At 39.6% G+C, this 17,912-nt stretch overlaps 1 protein-coding gene and 1 pseudogene across 1 annotated transcript; both read right to left on the bottom strand.

Annotated features, from left to right (window-relative positions):
- Positions 1 to 72: 72 nt before the first annotated feature.
- LOC128455520 (uncharacterized) lies at positions 73 to 16,223 on the bottom strand (annotated as a pseudogene).
- LOC128455918 (olfactory receptor 142-like) lies at positions 7,276 to 8,193 on the bottom strand. The gene has a single exon (XM_053439879.1). It carries the CDS (start codon positions 8,191 to 8,193, stop codon positions 7,276 to 7,278), a length of 918 nt encoding a protein of 305 aa, XP_053295854.1.
- Positions 16,224 to 17,912: the final 1,689 nt, after the last annotated feature.

The following is a 17,912-nucleotide window of genomic DNA, read 5'->3' as shown; positions in this document are numbered from 1 at the left end:
CATTTCTTCTTTAGAGACAATATTATATGGGTATGAAGCTGAAGGCAAGAATGGGAGTTCTCAGCTGTATTACTAGTTGGGCTTGATGCTTATACAAGCCCAGGTGACCAACTCCTCGAGGCCCTTCAGGATCAACCTTCTCCCTGGGACAGATTTTGTTGTAACAGTCAGGTCATCCATGAATGTGGATTTGGTGACGGGCTATCTGCACTGAACCTCAGCCGACTTTACCATCATGTTCATGGCGAGCGTGAAAAGGATCACTGAAATGGTACATCAAGTGATGATTACCTTCTCAAGCTTGTGCCACTCAGAGGTTACAGACCCAGCAGAGAATCTCAGACTGAAGCTGTTGTACTAGTCCAGAATGAGGTCCCGGAACTTGCCTGGTAGATGGTGCTGGTTTAGTCCCACTTCGACCAGCTCGTGGGATTTGGATCAATAAGCGTTGATAAGGTCCAGCCACAACACCACCAGGTCCTTCTTGTTGTCCTGGGCTTTCCTGATCAACTCGGTGACCAGGCCTGCGTGTTCCAGACACCCCGATACTTTCGGGATCCCTCCTTTCTGGATCGAGGTATCAATGTAGGCGTTACTCAGGATGTAGTCTGTCAGGCGCCCAGCAACAATGCTGAAGAATATCTTCCTGTAACAACGTCTCTGTTTTACCGTGCGTTCTTCGTCAGGGAGAAGGGAAACAGGTAGGTGTTTCTCAATAGCGTTCTTTATTCGCTCACACATGCACCTTTCACAAACAGAAACTTTGCACAAACATATATCTACCAGCTTGTCAGCCTAGTGTGACGTGAGTCCATGAGTGATCTGGCTCCTGGCGATCCTCCTCCCGCTCCCAGCGCACTACTGCTGATAAAGGGGAGAGAGTCATTACTTGAACTGGAACACTTTTGTACAATTAGACTCTCTCCCTGGCACCGATCCCAGAACCCCATACCCACTCCCTCCCTCCTGCAGCCGACGCTGACCATCCCCCACTATCACATACCTCCACCGCCCAATTTAGGCTGGGGAGCTGTCAGGCCTAACCTACTCCCCCCCCTCTGAACGGGAGAGGAAGTTGGCCACAACCATCTGTGCCCCCGGCCTATAGATCACCTTGAATTGAAGGGCTAAAAGGCAAAATACCAACGAGTGATCCGCACATTGGCATCTTTCAGACATGCGGTGGAGCCACTGGAGCGGAGCTTGGTCTGAACAGAAGGTGAAAGAGTGTCTCAGAAGGTAATATCGTAGGATTTCTTTTTTTAAGTATCGGTTCAGGCACCGTTTAGGCACCGGTATCGTTTTAAAAGTATCGGTTAAGCACCGGTGTAAGATTAAAACCAAACGATACCCATCCCTAGCTGTACCTGGCCTCTCTCTCTGAAAGTTTACGGCTGATGTACAGCACCGGGCGGTCAACACCCCTCAACACCCCTGAGCCAAAACCGCCCCCAGTTTGACGTTGTACGGGTTGTACCAATTCGTCACATTTCCGTTCGGGTTGTTAGGGGCTCCGGACACTTTTCAACGCCCCTGAGCCAAAACCGCCCCCAGTTTGACGCGTAAGTCTGCAAGAGAAAGGGGAGAGAAAAGTTAGGTGTATGGAGAAGTGGTTCCCCGCAGTGAACTTGTTTTACCCTCTCAAATGCCTGCTGGCACTGCTCCGACCACTGGACCGGATCTGAGGCACCTTTTCGGGTCAGATTGGTCAGTGGGCTGGTCAGGTCAGCGAACACAGGGATGAACCGCCTGTAGTACCCCGCCAGACCCAAGAACCGTCTCACCTCATCCATGAGGCGTTTAAAAGTGGCCAGAGCCCCGAACAACCCGAACGGAAGTGTGACGAATTGGTACAACCCGTACGGTGTCGAAAAGGCAACTTTCTCCTTGGACTCTGGAGACAGGTGAATTTGCCAGTAGCCCTTGGTCAAATCCAGCGTTGAAAAAAAAACGTGCAGTGTCTCGCCGATCCAGGAGCTTGTCGACCCGGGGCATTGGATATGCATCAAACCGTTGAGCCATTGAACCATACAGACCCCTCCTTCTTGGCGACAAGAACGATGGGGCTGTACCAGGCGCTGTTAGACTCTTCTATTACCCCCATTTTGAGCATAGCTGCCAATTCTTCCTGATCAACTTTTCTTTTATGTTCAGGAAGCCGATAGGGTTGTGAACTTACAGTCACCCCATGGGAAGTCTCAACGTGATGATGTATGAGTTTTGTGCGTCCTGGCAAGGGGGAAAACAATTCAGCCAAATGCTGCTGCAACATGGCGATCTCTGTTCTCTGGGCCGGGGAGAGATTGTCATCACAAGGGAGCAAGGCCGGATTGATAGAATTTGGTATCTCGTGCCCCAACTCATCTTTTTCGCTCACCAGCGACACACAGATAAACAGGCTCTGTCTCTTGGCCCCTTGGAGAGGCGGTGGACTAGTGGCAGAAAGTTGGACTATGGGCAGAAAATCCGACGGTGGTCTCTGGTTCGACTCCACGGAGTGACAAAAAAAAATATACCTGGATAGAAAACACCTGAATCTGTTCCCCTCTGTCTAAGTGCCTACCCCACCCCACTGTCTAAGTTCCCCTGAGCAAGGCACCTTACTCCCCCAACACCTGCTCCTCGGGCGCCGTGCATGGATGCCCACTGCTCTGTGTGTCCTCCTGTGTTCACCAGATGGGTTGAAGGCAGAGAACAAATTTCCCCCCCATTTGCATGTCGTGTGTGTGCATGTGGAGGAGAAGGTGCTGACACTTTTCAAAGACCAGCTAGATCACCACACCATAGGGATAGAACGAATCCAACAGACTGGAAAGGCACCTAAAGCAGAGGGAGACTTAGACTAAGACCTAGGCCTCGCCCCCGTCCTCTACTGGTGAAGCTGCTGAGGATAAAGGACAGAGACAGAGTCCTAAGCAACGCTAAACAACTTAAAGGATCCAGAATCTTCATCAATGAAGACTACCCTGATGCTGTTCGCCAGAAGAGGAGGGAGCTGCTTCCTCAGATGAAAGCTGCAAGAGAAAGAGGGGACTTTGCTGTCTTAAGGTATGCTGATTGTCCACAAACAGGAGGCGAATGGAAGGAGAAGTGACACTTAAACAGTTGACACTCATAATTCATGTCTATTGCTGCTTTACTCCCAAAGAAAAGTTTGGAGATTGCTCAACTGAATATCTGTAGCTTACGGAACAAAGTGCATGAAATTATTGACTTGTTGGTGTTAAACTCAATTAACATACTTGCAATATCAGAAACCCATCTGGATGACACTTTTGAGGATGAGGCTTTGGGCATACAAGGATATAATCTATATAGAAAGGACAGAAACAGATATGGGGGAGGTGTTACTTTTTATGTTCAAAACCATCTTCCAGTGAAAGTTAGGGAGGATATTATGTACGACGAAATGGAGGTGCTATGGCTTCAAGTGAACCTGCCCCATATTCAACCTATCTTAGTGGGCTGCTGCTACAGGCCACCAAGTTCAGATCAACACTACTTAGAAGCCATGGGTGAGATGCTGGATAAGGTGTGTGAATTGAATATGGAAAATGTTTTCACTGGAGATATAAATATTGACTGGCTATCGCCTAACTGTTCCTTAAAGAACCAACTGGCCACCATAACTGATGCATGCTGTTTGAAACAAGTGGTTACACAACCAACACGACTAAGCACAAACAACAAGGGCATCAACACAGCATCTTGTATTGATCACATTTATTTGAGTGCAGATGATTTATATACCAAGGCTGTATCAGTCCAAATAGGATGTAGTGACCACAATATTGTAGTGGTAGCAAGGAAAATGAAGGTTCCCAAAGCTAGACCTAGAGTCATCCATAAAAGGTCCTACAGAGGTTTTTCTGAGGTAGCCTTCCTGGAAGAGGTCAGAAATATATGTTGGTCTCAGGTCTACAATGCAAAAGAGCCAGATGATGCACTAGATCTTTTTCTTGCAAAGTTTGTACCAGTCATTGATAAACATGCACCTGTTAGAAAAGTGACAGTGAGGACTTGTAGGGCGCCATGGGTTGATGAGGAACTAAAGGGCTATATGTCTCAGCGTAATCAGGCCAAGAAAAAAGCACAGAACAGTGGCTGTACTAAGGACAGAGAGAACTACTGTAAACTGAGAAATCAAGTTACAAAACTCAATCAAAGGAAAAAGAAACAACATTATGCTTTGCAATTAATTAGGCTAAAGAATGACCCCAAAAAACTTTGGAGTGTGCTTAATTTTATAATGGGAAGAAGTACCTCTCCACAACCTACATTCATTGAAAGTGGGGGTACCTTTATCACAAAACCCAAAGAAATTGCAGATCACTTGAATAATTTGTTCAGAAGCAAGGTAAATACATTAAGGAAAGAATATCACAGAAGGCTAACAACAGTACAACCATGGTCAACATCCAAGACTCTATGAAGGACAAACTCTGCCAGTTTGAGTTTAGTAAACTAACAGGGGAATCAGTGGCTCGGCTAGTGAAAGTGGCATGTGGTGACAAACAACCAGGGATGGATGGGATAGATGGTAAACTGATTGGAATGGCTGTAGATTTTGTTGCACAGCCAATCTGTCATATACTAAACACCAGTCTGAAACTATAAATCTTTCCTCAAGCCTGGAAAGAAGCAAAAATTATTCCCCTGCCGAAAGATAAGAAAACATCATTTAGTGGCCCGAATTGTCGTCCAATAAGCCTGTTACCAGCACTGAGTAAGATTCTTGAGAAGGCTGTATTTGATCAAATACAGGAATACTTCTCAGTAAATAATCTGTCAACAAAGTACCAGCATGCTTACAGAAAGGGACATTCCACATGCACAGCACTGACGCAAATGTCAGATGACTGGTACAGAGAACTTGACAACAAAATGCTATGTGGAGCAGTCCTTCTGGATTTTACAGCAGCATTTGATCTCCTTGAACATAAGCTTCTTCTGGAAAAACTGGTGTGCTATGGCTTTAAACCATCTGCAGCTTCCTGGATGGGAAGTTATCTATTAAATAGATCACAAAGAGTCTTCTTTAATGGAAGTCACTCGGACAGTGTGCTGGTGGAAAGTGGAATACCACAGGGAAGCTGTCTAGGCCCATTAATGTACTCTATCTTCACTAATGATTTACCTCGAGTATTAAGAAGTGCAAATTTAAGTATGTACGAGGACGACACTACTGTATATGCATCAGCAAAAACACCAGAAGAACTGACAGTCATCCTAAACAGGGAGCTAAGTTCCATTGGAAAGTGGGTCCTTGAAAACAAGATGGTTCTCAACTTAGCTAAAACAAAAAGCATGATCTTCGGGTCTAATCATTCTCTCAGAGCAGAGCCAGAGCTTAGACTGTGCATAGATAGAACATCCATCACACAAGTAAATGTAACCAAGCTATTAGGAGTCACCCTAGATGATAAACTGTCCTGGACAAAGCATATTGACACTATCGTCAATAAAATGGGCAAAGCACTTGCTGTAATCAGACGATGCAGAAATCATCTTACACCTGATTTAAAAATACTGGTAATTAACTCTCTTGTTCTGTCACAGCTGGATTATTGCCAGATAGTATGGGCAAATGCCACCAAGAAAGACCTGAATAGATTACAGCTGGTACAGAACAAGGCTGCACGCTTTGCTCGACAGTGTCCTTACAGAACCAGCATACAGAGTATGCATGCCAGTCTCCACTGGCTAAAAGTTGAAGACAGGATGGCTGCTGCACCTCTTTTATCAACATGGCGCCTCTTGCAGTCTAAAACACCAGCAGATCAGTATAGGCAACTAAATGAAAATATAGCCTCACATAACTATGCCACTAGACGAGCAATAGAAGGTAGGTTTAAACTCCCATGAGATAATACCAATTTTCTTAAACGCACTGTGGGATACAGAGCCATGAAGTCATGGAACCTACTACCAACAGAAATTATTAACGTGAAACGTAAATGTATGTTCAAAGAGCAAATAAAGAAACACTTGGGTTCGGCATAGTAATTTCGCGAAGTCTGTTCCGAATTTTGGTCAATTTGAAACCGTAAATGAGAGGATTCATGAGTGGAGGTATGACAAGATTTTTTAGGGCAACAACATTTTTAAAGGTTTGAGGTAATGTCTTTGAACCAAATTGTTTATTCATAATGTCAAAAAGTATTGTGAAAATGAAAGTAATCAAAGAGAATAAATGTGGCACCCATGTTTGCATGAACTTTGCCCTGTTTTCTATAGAATTTACACATGTTCTAATGATATATATGTACGACCAAACTATAAATATACCATGAAATATATAAAAGATGGTTGTAATATAAGCAACAATGTTGTTAAGCATAGTTTTAGCTGGGAAACAAGCAAGTGTAACAATAATCCAATTCACACAGAACAGTCTGGAAATATACGGGCTGCATAACTTCAGTCTTGATGTTAGAAAAATATTTGTGCCTAAAATGCATAAGGGTGTAAACCAGCAGTAACACACTAACTTCATGAGTCTTTGCTTTGACATGATAGAATGATACTGCAGTGGTCGACATAAAGCCACATATCTGTCATATGCCATTACTGCAAGAATGGAGAGATTTTTTTTTTTAAATAAACTTATTTCCAGGTTAATCTCATGTGTGGCCTATCCCACTTTGTCCTTGAGTTGGGCTGTGACCTCAGATATATAGAGATAATTATTGTTCTTTCTGGAAAATTAAACAGCGCTTAGTTTAGCTTTAATATAGTTTCTGATCAATTTGTTGATTTAATTTAATGATCCTGTTCAAATCTCAGGGAATAATCGGTGTGGGGAGTAAAAACTTTGGTTTTGTCTGGAACTGATACAGTGACAGCTTTTATTGACATTGTGTTACTGTATATAAGGCCTAAATACTCTATTGTAATTGTCTGTATCGTGGTGAAGGCAAGGACAAACTCAAGAATGTCTCCAGCAGAAATGTTTAACAGGTACCTCTGTGTTAAATGAAAAGGTTGAACATTGAATGATTTCATTATTCTCCTTTATCAAGTCTAGTTTGTCTCACTGTTTCATTTTTTGTGCAAAGATATCTTAAAACCCCCCCACAAAATTAACAGAACAGTTATTATTTACTGAAATGAGTACATCAATTCTCAACAAAGAACTATAGTACATTAACATACATATTAAAATGAATGGGAGTCATGTTAATATACATGCAGACAATTTATGATTTAATAATAGTAGTAAATTAAAAGTGGCATAAAAAATATTCTACACACAAGACCAATTTCAACCTGTTTTTAAAGTAACAGTTTGTGAAGTCTGTTCCGAATTTTTGTCATTTTGAAACCATAAATGAGAGGATTCATGAGTGGAGGTATGACAAGAAATTCTACTGCAATAAAGTTTTTAAAGGTTTGAGGTAATCTCTTTGAACCAAATCGTATATTCATGATATCAAAAAGTACTGTGAAAAGAAAAGTGATCAAAGAGAATAAATGTGGCACACATGTTTGCATGAACTTTGCCCTGTTTTCTATAGAATTTACACATTTTCTAATGATATATATGTATGACCAAACTATGAATACACCATGAAATACATAAAAGAGTATTGAAATATATGCAACAATGTTGTTAACCATAGTTTCATCTGGGAAACAAGCAAGTGTAACAATAATCCAATTCACACAGAACAGTCTGGCAATATAAGGGTTGCATAACTTCAGTCTTGATGTTAGACAAATATTTGTGCCTACAATGCAGAAAGGTGTTAACCAGGAGAAACACACTAACTTCATGAGTCTTTGCTTTGACATGATAGAGTGATACTGCAGTGGTCGACATATAGCCACATATCTGTCATATGCCATTACTGCAAGAAAAGAGAGGTCACTGCTGACAAAAGAGTGAATTACTAAACCCTGAACAAGACATCCAGAATAAGAGATGACATGAACAGGAGAGAGCAGATCCCACAGAAACTTGGGGAAGAAACCTGTTGTTCCATAAAGTCCATTCATGCAAAATGCACACAGAAGAATATACATTGGTTCATGGAGGTTTTTATCCAACATGATGGTCACAATAAGAGTTATATTCGCCAGCAAAATGAGACAGTAACATAACAAACTGAGAAAGAAGAGAATATACCTGTTGTTCTTTGATTCAGTTAAACCGGAAAGATAGAATATTGTTATCACAGAGACATTATCCATTGTGAGTACAAATGCAATTTTTATCCTCGGGTTGTATACCTGCATAATTAACACAGGATCTGTCCCATTATCTCACTGTTATTAGAACTTGTCTGAAGTCAGCAGTGCACTGTGATGGAAGTTTTCTGGAAGCTGGTGAAAGGAGAACTCAAGCAGCAGCTGACACGCAGAAGACTCTAATGTAGACTTGATGCATCAAGGAGACCAGAGGATGAAACAATATACAAACAGAGTATCATGAGCAATTGTCAGCCCCCCCCCCCCCCCCCCCCCACCAAGTCTGAAGATGTCTCCCACAGCATCACAATTTATCTCCCTCTACTTGCGTCACCCATTCCAACAGCAAATCCATGATTGGCTAGAATTGCTGTCACTCTCTATGTTACATGTAGGTGTTCACATCCTATTGGATAGTTTAGCCTAAAGCATGGATACCTTATTTTCCTTATGTTGTGCCACTGGTGTCATACACATCTAAATTACACCTTTGAGACTTGAACCCAACTTTAGACACAAGATACATATTTGCTATTTCTACTTTTGAGAAAGCTTTTTTATGATAGTGGAGGCAGTAATGGGTTCTTCCTCTTTTTGCTCTTGCCGTTGCCATTCTTATTAATGAATTCAGATAAACAAGAATAACTGTTTTGAAAATGGAAAGAATTGCAATCCGTGACCACTTTGATTTCTACACTTACATTTCCTTTTCATTTTTTTTTTTTAAATAAACTTAATATCAGGTTAATCTCATATGTGGCCTTCCCCCCTTTGTACTTGAGTCGAGTTGTGACCTCAGATATATAGAGAGAATTAGTGTTCTTTCTGGAAAATTAAACAGAGCTTAGTTTAGCTTTAATATAGTTCCTGATCAATTTGTTGATTTAATTATTTATTTCCATCCCCTGTTGATCCATAAAGTCCATTCATACAAAATGCACACAGCAGAATATACATTGGTTCATGGAGGTTTTTATCCAGGATGATGGTCACAATAAGAGTTATATTTACCAGCAAAATTACACAGCTGCATTAATAAGGCAGTACTGACACAATCTGTCTTTAAAATGATAAGGACAAAATAAAAGGAGATTGCAGACAAGTGCAGATAATGAAGATGCTCAGACAGATTTGGAATAAAGTCAGTTCAATATTTATTCTATGAAATGATCAAATGCAAATAACAGACTAATACTAACAAGTATTTAGCTACAGTCTCAGCAAATCACTTCTATTATAAAGTCAATAAAGGTCTATACTTAATCAGTTTCCGGAACATCTGGGTATCTCTTAAGTAACAGAAACTGTAACGTTTTAACATTTAGTTTTTAATGAATTAGTTCTTAGCCTTTTTGCAAGTCATATTTGGAGTGTTTTTGTTACATCTTCATGTCACTTAGCTCAGTGGCACAGATATCAGGAAAGATAAGTAATTTATGACAGTCCAAAATACATTTATATGAATTAACATGTACATAAATCTTTTTTAAACAAAGTGAATAACTACGGACCATCGGATGAATGGAAATGTCGTAAATACAAAAGACAAATGTTAAATTCAGTGTTTTCTATCATCTTTTATAGTACCACTAGATAAAACTGAGACACACAGTTAATCATCTAAAGAATAAAGAACATTATGTACACACAATTTTTAATTCAAAAAGTGTAAACTTTCTTCTAAAAAGACAATCCAATCTTATCACACGTACATTTGAAGTAACAGCAAAACCTCAATTTGTAAGTCTGAGGATATGACAGGTAACTAACCTCAGAAAAACTACTGGTTCAGCAGCACAAAACCTAAAGTTAACTTGTTTTAAAAGTAAAAACATCCAGAAATCTCTTTCGAATTTTGGTCAATTTGAAACCATAAATGATAGGATTCATAAGGGGAGGTATGACAAGAAATTCAATTTCAGCAAAGTTTTTAAGGTGCTGGGGTAAATATTTTGAACCAAATCGCAAATTTATAAAGTCAAAAAATAAAGTCAATAGTAAAGTAATCAAAGAGAGTAAATGTGGCACACATGTTTGCATGAACTTTGGTCTTTTTTCTATATGATTTACACATGTTCTAATGATATATATGTACGACCAAACAATAAATACACCATGAGATATATATACGATTATAGTAATATTTGCAAATATGCTGTTAACCATAGTTTCAGCTGGGAAACATGCAAGTGTAACAATAATCCAATTCACACAAAAGAGTCTGGCAATATACGGGCTGCATAACTTCAGTCTTGATGTTAGACTATTATTTATGGCCATGAGGCAGAAAGGTGTAAACCAGGAGAAACACATTAACTTCATGATGTTCTTTTTTGACATGATAGAGTGATACTGCAGTGGTCGACATATAGCCACATATCTGTCATAGGCCATTACTGCAAGAATGGAGAGATCACTGCCTGCAAACGAGTACAGTACTTGAACCTGAAGAAGACATCCAGAGTAAGAGATGACATGAACAGAAGAGAGCAGATCCCACAGAAACTTGGGGAAGAAACCTGTTGATCCATAAAGTCCATTCATGCAAAATGAACAAAGCAGAATATACATTGGTTCATGGAGGTTTTTATCCAAGATGATGGTCACAATAAGAGTTATATTCGCCAGCAAAATGAGACAGTAACATAGCAAAGTGAGAGAGAAGAGAACAAACCTGTAGTTCATTGATTCACTTAAACCTGAAAGATAGAACACTTTTATCACAGAGACATTATCCATCATGAGTAGAAGTGCAATATTTATTTTTATCCTCAGGTTGTATACCTGCATCATTAACACAGGATCTGTCCCCTTATCTCACTGTTATTAGAACTTGTCTGAAGTCAGCAGTGCACTGTGATGGAAGTTTTCTGGAAGCTGGTGAAAGGAGAACTCAGGCAGCAGCTGACACGCAGAAGACTCTAATGTAGACTTGATGCATCGAGGAGACCAGAGGATGAAACAATATACAAACAGTGTATCATGAGCAATTGTCAGCCCCCCCCAAGTCTGAAGATGTCTCCCACAGCATCAACATTTATCTCCCTCTACTTGCGTCACCTATTCCAACAGGATATCCATGATTGGCTAGAATTACATATCACTCTCTCTGTTACATGTAGGTGTTCACATCCTATTGGATAGTTAAGCCCAAAGCATGGATACCTTATTTTCCTTATGTTGTGCCACTGGTGTCATACACATCTAAATGACACCTTTGAGACTTGAAACTAACTTTTCTTAAATAAACTTATTTTCAGGTTAATCCCATGTGTGGCCTTCTCCACTTTGTCCTTGTTGTTGGTTGTGAAAATATTTAGAGAAAAATGATGTTCTTTTTGGTGAATTAAACACAGCTGAGTATAGCTAAACTGAAGTTTCTGAACAAAATGTTGCAAATCTTTAAATATGAATACACTGATGACACAAGTTTCTGCATGTACTTCAACACAGCAGACCGTGAGGGCCAAGGATTGTCAGAAATAATGTTGGTCTGTTCCTCTGCTCCAAAGAAAACCTGGATTTCAGTTTGCAGTCATTCAAGATTTGACGTCTGGAAAATAGATCTCGAGGTTAGTGAGTGTGCTGTATTTATACACCTCCAGGGGGAGACATATCCCTGTATCACCCAGATAACTGTGAAAGGAAATGTATTTTTCAATCATGCAAAATGCACACAACAAAATATACATTGGTTCATGGAGATTTTTATCCAAGATGATAAAAGAATAAGAGAAATATTTGTCGGCTTAATGAAACAATAACACAGTCAAGTGAGTGAGAAAGGAAAAAAATCTGTGGTTAAAGCTGGGAATTAAATCCAACCAATCAGTGGTCAATCTGTAAGCACCACTGGATACAAAATAGACAAGGTAACACCTGAAAGCACCTGGAGATTCACCCCCACCTTATTTTTCTAAATATTTGTCCACCAACTCATACCTGAACCTTTCATGCCCAGTATAAACTAAACCTTCCTAATATTGTCAATTTTTAACCCAACTTGAGACGGACGTTTATTTTTTTGCTATTTCTTCTGTAGAGACAATATTATATGTGTATGAGGCTGAAGGCAAGAATGGGAGTTTTCACATCTATTACAAGTTGGAGTTAAATGACCAAGAACGAGTGCCTACCAAACAAATTGCAGTGATCAACGTGGGAGGATATGAAAACAGGAAATTCTTTCCCGAATGACCGAAATAGAGAGAATTTATTTGAGCTTGGAACGTATGCATAGCAGTGTTTATTGTAAATATAGTATCTTATAAATATGTTTGCCAATCTTCAGACTTAAATCAACGCCAAGACCAAGACCAAGATAGATTCCATGTGATTTAACAAAGGGCAAAAGTGTCAAGCTGCAGGAAAAAGTGTTGGTCTGTTCCTGGGTTTTAAATAAAAATGTAAATTGTACCTGAATGCCCCTTTATATATGCTGACTTTTAATTCAATAACATCTAAGTTGACTTTATTTTATTGATATGATGACAAAAAACTAAGTCAGCTTTGATAAAATGTCCTGTTATTAACAAAAGAGCAGAGATAATCCAGTTAATGTAGTTTAATATGCATCTTTATCCTTTGTCTACCCTCCTTTACAGTGTCAGACAGATAGCTTCAATAACTGAGATTATAGCCCCATAGTGTTTATTTAAATATGATGGTGAATGCATCTGATTTCCTGATCAACAATGTTTTACACATGTTATTGTTGAAATTATTCTGGCTCTAACGGCATGAAAACTATAAATAAAGTTTATGATCTTCACTGAACATGTATTCTGTTTTTCATACAGAATATGTATAATGTTATAGGATGTATTCAAAGAGCAACATGTGCTTTATTCAACAGATTTCTCTGATTATTCAGATTATTAAAGTCATTAAAATGGAATTATATAAACATCACCATGGTTATGCTTAGCAGCCATCACAATGACTTAGGAGAACAGAACAGTGAACAGTGAATTTAAGTTGCAATGAAATATCACATCTTACTTCATCTGGCTTTCAAATTATGATTTATTTCCATCCCCGTTTTTAAATCCCAGGGAATAATCAACGTTGGGAGTAAAATCTTTGGATTTGTATGTAACTGATATTGTTACAGCTTTTATTACCATTGTGTTACTGTATATTAGGCATGAATACTCTATTGTAATTGTCTGTATCGTGGTGAAGGCCAGGACAAACTCAAGAATGGAGCTTTTTGCCCACAATCCAAACATTTTCACCGGAAAGGTTAACCAGGTACCTCTGTGTTAAATGAAAAGTTTGAACATTGACTACTTTCATCTCTCTCAACAAAAAAAAAGAACAGAAAATTACCTTATAACAAATTTACTGAAAAGGGAACATCATTTCTCAACGAAGAACTTTGGTACATTTATATTCATATATAAATGAATGTGAATCATTAAAATACACATACAGAAAATGGGAATTCAAAATGATTTAATAATAGTACTTAATAAAACAGGCACAAGATTCATCACCGTAAACCTTCAGGATAAAGAATATTATACAAGCATCAATACCATTTCAACTGAAAATAAAAAGGTAGAAATATAACTAACTTCAAACTAACAGATGGTTCAGCGGTGCATATTTAAAGTATGTGCAATACAAACAAGGTTTTAAGTTTTCTTAACGTACATCAAGACTTAATTTTTTTTAAAGTAACAATTTCTCGAAGTCTGTTCCGAATTTTTGTCAATTTGAAACCATAAATGAGAGGATTCATGAGTGGAGGTATGACAAGAAATTCTATTGCAACAAAGTTTTTAAAGGGTTGAGGTAATTTTTTCAAACCAAAACGTATATTCATGATATCAAAAAGTATTGCGAAAAGAAAAGTGATCAAAGAGAATAAATGTGGCACACATGTTTGCATGAACTTTGCCCTGTTTTCTATAGAATTTACACATGTTCTAATGATATATATGTACGACCAAACTATAAATACACCATGAAATACATAAATGAGAATTGTTATATATGCAACTATGCTGTTAACCATAGTTTCAACTGGGAAACAAGCAAGTGCAACAATAATCCAATTCACACAAAACAGTCTGGCAATATAAGGGCTGCATAACTTCAGTCTTGATGTTAGACAAATATTCACACCTTGAATGCAGAAAGGTGTAAACCAGGAGAAACACACTAACTTCATGACACTTTGCTTTGACATGATAGAGTGATACTGCAGTGGTCGACATATAGCCAAATATCTGTCATAGGCCATTACTGCAAGAATGGAGACATCACTGCAGGCAAACGAGTACAGTACTTGAGCCTGAAGAAGACATCCAGAGTAAGAGATGACATGAACAGGAGAGAGCAGATCCCACAGAAACTTGGGGAAGAAACCTGTTGTTCCATAAAGTCCATTCATGCAAAATGCACACAGCAGAATATACATTGGTTCCTGGAGGTTTTTATCCAAGATGATGGTCACAATAAGAGTTATATTCGCCAGCAAAATGAGACAGTAACATAGCAAACTGAGAGAGAAGAGAATATACCTGTTGTTCTTTGATTCAGTTAAACCTGAAAGATAGAATATTGTTATCACAGAGACATTATCCATTATGAATAGAAGCTTTAAATGATATATAGTTATTTCGTCTGTTTTCTGTTCAGTGAACCCTCATCTCACTGTTATTAGTATCTTGACTGGAAACGGCAGTGCATGAGCTGGGGATTTAAACCAACCAATCAGTGGACTGGAAGAGAGCTTTCATCATCAAACATTAATGTGTTTAATCACCACTGGATACAAAATAAACAAGGTAATACCTGAAAGCACCTGGAGATTCACCCCCACCTTATTTTTCTAAATATTTGTCCACCAACTCATACCTGAACCTTTCATGCCCAGTATAAACTAAACCTTCCTAATATTGTCAATTTTGAACCCAACTTGAGACGGACGTTTATTTTCTTACTATTTCTTCTCTAGAGACAATATTACATGTGTATGAGGCTGAAGGCAAGAATGGGAGTTTTCACATCTATTACAAGTTGGAGTTAAATGACCAAGAACGAGTGCCTACCAAACAAATTGCAGTGATCAACGTGGGAGGATATGAAAACAGGAAATTCTTTCCTGAGTGACCGAAATAGAGAGAATTTATTTGAGCTTGGAACGTATGCATAGCAGTGTTTATTGTAAATATAGTATCTTATAAATATGTTTGCCAATCTTCAGTCTTGCTTGTGGGATATGGATCCCACAAGCTGGTCGAAGGATAAGGATCTTCGACTCTGCCTCCTTTGGAATCCACATGCCGTCTGTATGCCTCCACTGATGAGCTACCTTGCCTCTCCTCCAGATCACCTTTAGGATCCTTCAGAGCCTGAAGAGTAACCTTGGGTAGTTCTTGTATACCTTGTAAAGTACCCCACTCTGTCCTGGAGCTGAGCTTGCTCTTGCCTTCTTGACCCCCTTCCAGCTGGGCTCCTTCCCGTCGATGTCCATAGTTGGTGCAGGTGGATTAATCAAGGACTTAAAGTGGCCCAGATCTTGCTCCCTAGATTCATCACTGAAGGTATCTCTGGGGTGGAGGTCGATCTCAGCTTTGGAGCAGGTTCTACCCGAGCAGCTGTTTTGTAAACTCAAATGGTTTTGCTAGAAAGGCAGTTCGCTTCCTGGCCCTCTCTTTCCTCCCCCATCTATGCCACTCGGCCCTCCTCAAGGTTGTGAGCTTCTTGTGGAGGATGCCACACAGCTCGGTGAGAGGTCCCTTCTCCTCCTCCTTTGCCTCCTTGAACGGCCACCCTAAACTCTTCAGCTCCTGCCTGAGCTGGTGGATCTTATTCGCTCTGTTGTTTATGGTGTATGGGAGTTTCGCTGCTCTCTTCTCCTCCAGCCCAGACCTCTCAGCTGCTAGGCTGACAATGATGGTTCTCATTGACTGGATGCACCGGTCTGCTTCACAGTTGGCCGTTGCTTCTAGGATGGAATCTGCGTATTCGTCGAACTGGAGCCACTCCTTCTCCCTGTTAGCTTGGGTCTACTTGACCCGCTGATGTTCTATTACTCTGCGTGGATCTAGGGTTAGTGACACCTGGAGGCTCTGGGCACTGTGGGTTGACTCCAGAATTAGCTCCTCCTGTGTCTCACCAGGGGTAATTCCTGAGCACTGTGCCACTTGCACCATCTGCACACATTTCATCCTGGCTTGATGGATCTTCAGGTCATGCAGGTTCTTATACACCTTACTGCAAATACAGTCCGTACTCGACGTTGTATTTCCTTTGCCATCTGTCTGTGTCCATTGGTCCATATGACCCCCCCCCCCCCCCCCCCTCCGGGCATCCCTTTGGATATTTGTCCCTAGTTTGATCTGTAGCTTGCTGTGGGTTCTCCCTCTCAGAAGATGCAGGTCGGCCTGCTAAACCTAAATGCCCCTGGCCATCTCTCCAGGCTGTTCACTGTCTCTCCATCTTTCAGCAGTCTGTTATTAGTAGTCACTGGTTGTTACAGACAAAAGCTTTTGAAATACATCACCTTGTGATACACCTGGACACATCGTCAGTGATGTTACCTGAGATAATTTGGTGTTTCGGGTCTTTCAACGATCAGACACCCTCACCCAAGCCCTGGCTTGTGTCCAGGTAGCGCTAACCCCACCCGCGGCTCACCTCTCCTGATCCAGCCACCTTGATGCAAGAGAGACTGGTCTGCGAACTCTCTGCAAGGGTTGTAAATATAGTATCTTATTAATATGTTTGCCAATCTTCAGTCTTAAATCAACTCCAAAACCAAGACCAAGATTTATTCCATGTGATTTAACAGAGGGAAGGAAGTGTCAAGCTGTAGGGAAATAGTGTTGGTCTGTTCCTGGCTTTTAAATACAATTTTAAATTGTATCTGAAAGCCCCTTTATCTATGTTTTTCTTTTAATTCAATAACATCTGAGTTGACTTTATTTTTTTTATATGCTGAGAACAAACAAAGTCAGCTTTGATATATTGTCCTGCTGGTAACAAAGTTAAACCCAGTTAATGTAGTTTCATATGCATCTTTATCATTTGTCTACTGTCCTTTTCAGTGTCAGACATAGTGTTGATAATTTAAATGTGATGGTTGAAGCATTTGATTTCCTGATTAACAATGATTTACACATGTTCATGTTGACATTATTCTGGCTCTAACGGCTTGAAAACTATAATCAAAGCTTATTGATCTTCACTGTATATGTAATCTGTCTTTCATACAGAATATGTATGTTATTATAGGATGTATTCAAAGAGGCAACATGTGCTTTATTCAACAGATTTCTGAGATTATTCAGATTATTAAAATGATTGAAATGGAATTATACAAACATCACCATGGTTTTCCATTTTAACAATCACAACGACTTGGTAGAATTGAACAGTGAATATAAGCTGCAATGAAATAACACATCTCACTTTATCTGGCTTTCAAATTACGTTTTATTTCCATCCCCTTGTTTAAATCTCAGGGAATAATCAACGTGGGGAGTAAAAACGTTGGTTTTGTCTGTTACTGATATTGTGACAGCTTTTTTTTACCATTGTGTTACTGTATATTAGGCCTGAATACTCATTGAACATTGACTACTTCCATCTCTCTCCTTTAGCAAATCTGGTTTCTTCAATAATACATTTTTTGTGCAAAAATATCTTAATCCCCCACCACAAAATGAACAGATCAATTATTATTTACTGAAAAATTCACATCATTT

Source organism: Pleuronectes platessa, chromosome 14 (assembly GCF_947347685.1).
Source record: "Pleuronectes platessa chromosome 14, fPlePla1.1, whole genome shotgun sequence".
Taxonomy (NCBI): Eukaryota; Metazoa; Chordata; class Actinopteri; order Pleuronectiformes; family Pleuronectidae; genus Pleuronectes; species Pleuronectes platessa.
The sequence above is the reverse complement of the archived record's forward strand: the minus strand, read 5'-3'. Positions and strand labels throughout refer to the sequence as shown.

Bases quoted from the DNA above. Each gene is read 5' to 3' on its own strand.
- LOC128455918 (XM_053439879.1), bottom strand. From the start codon at position 8,193: ATGGATAATGTCTCTGTGATAACAATATTCTATCTTTCCGGTTTAACT.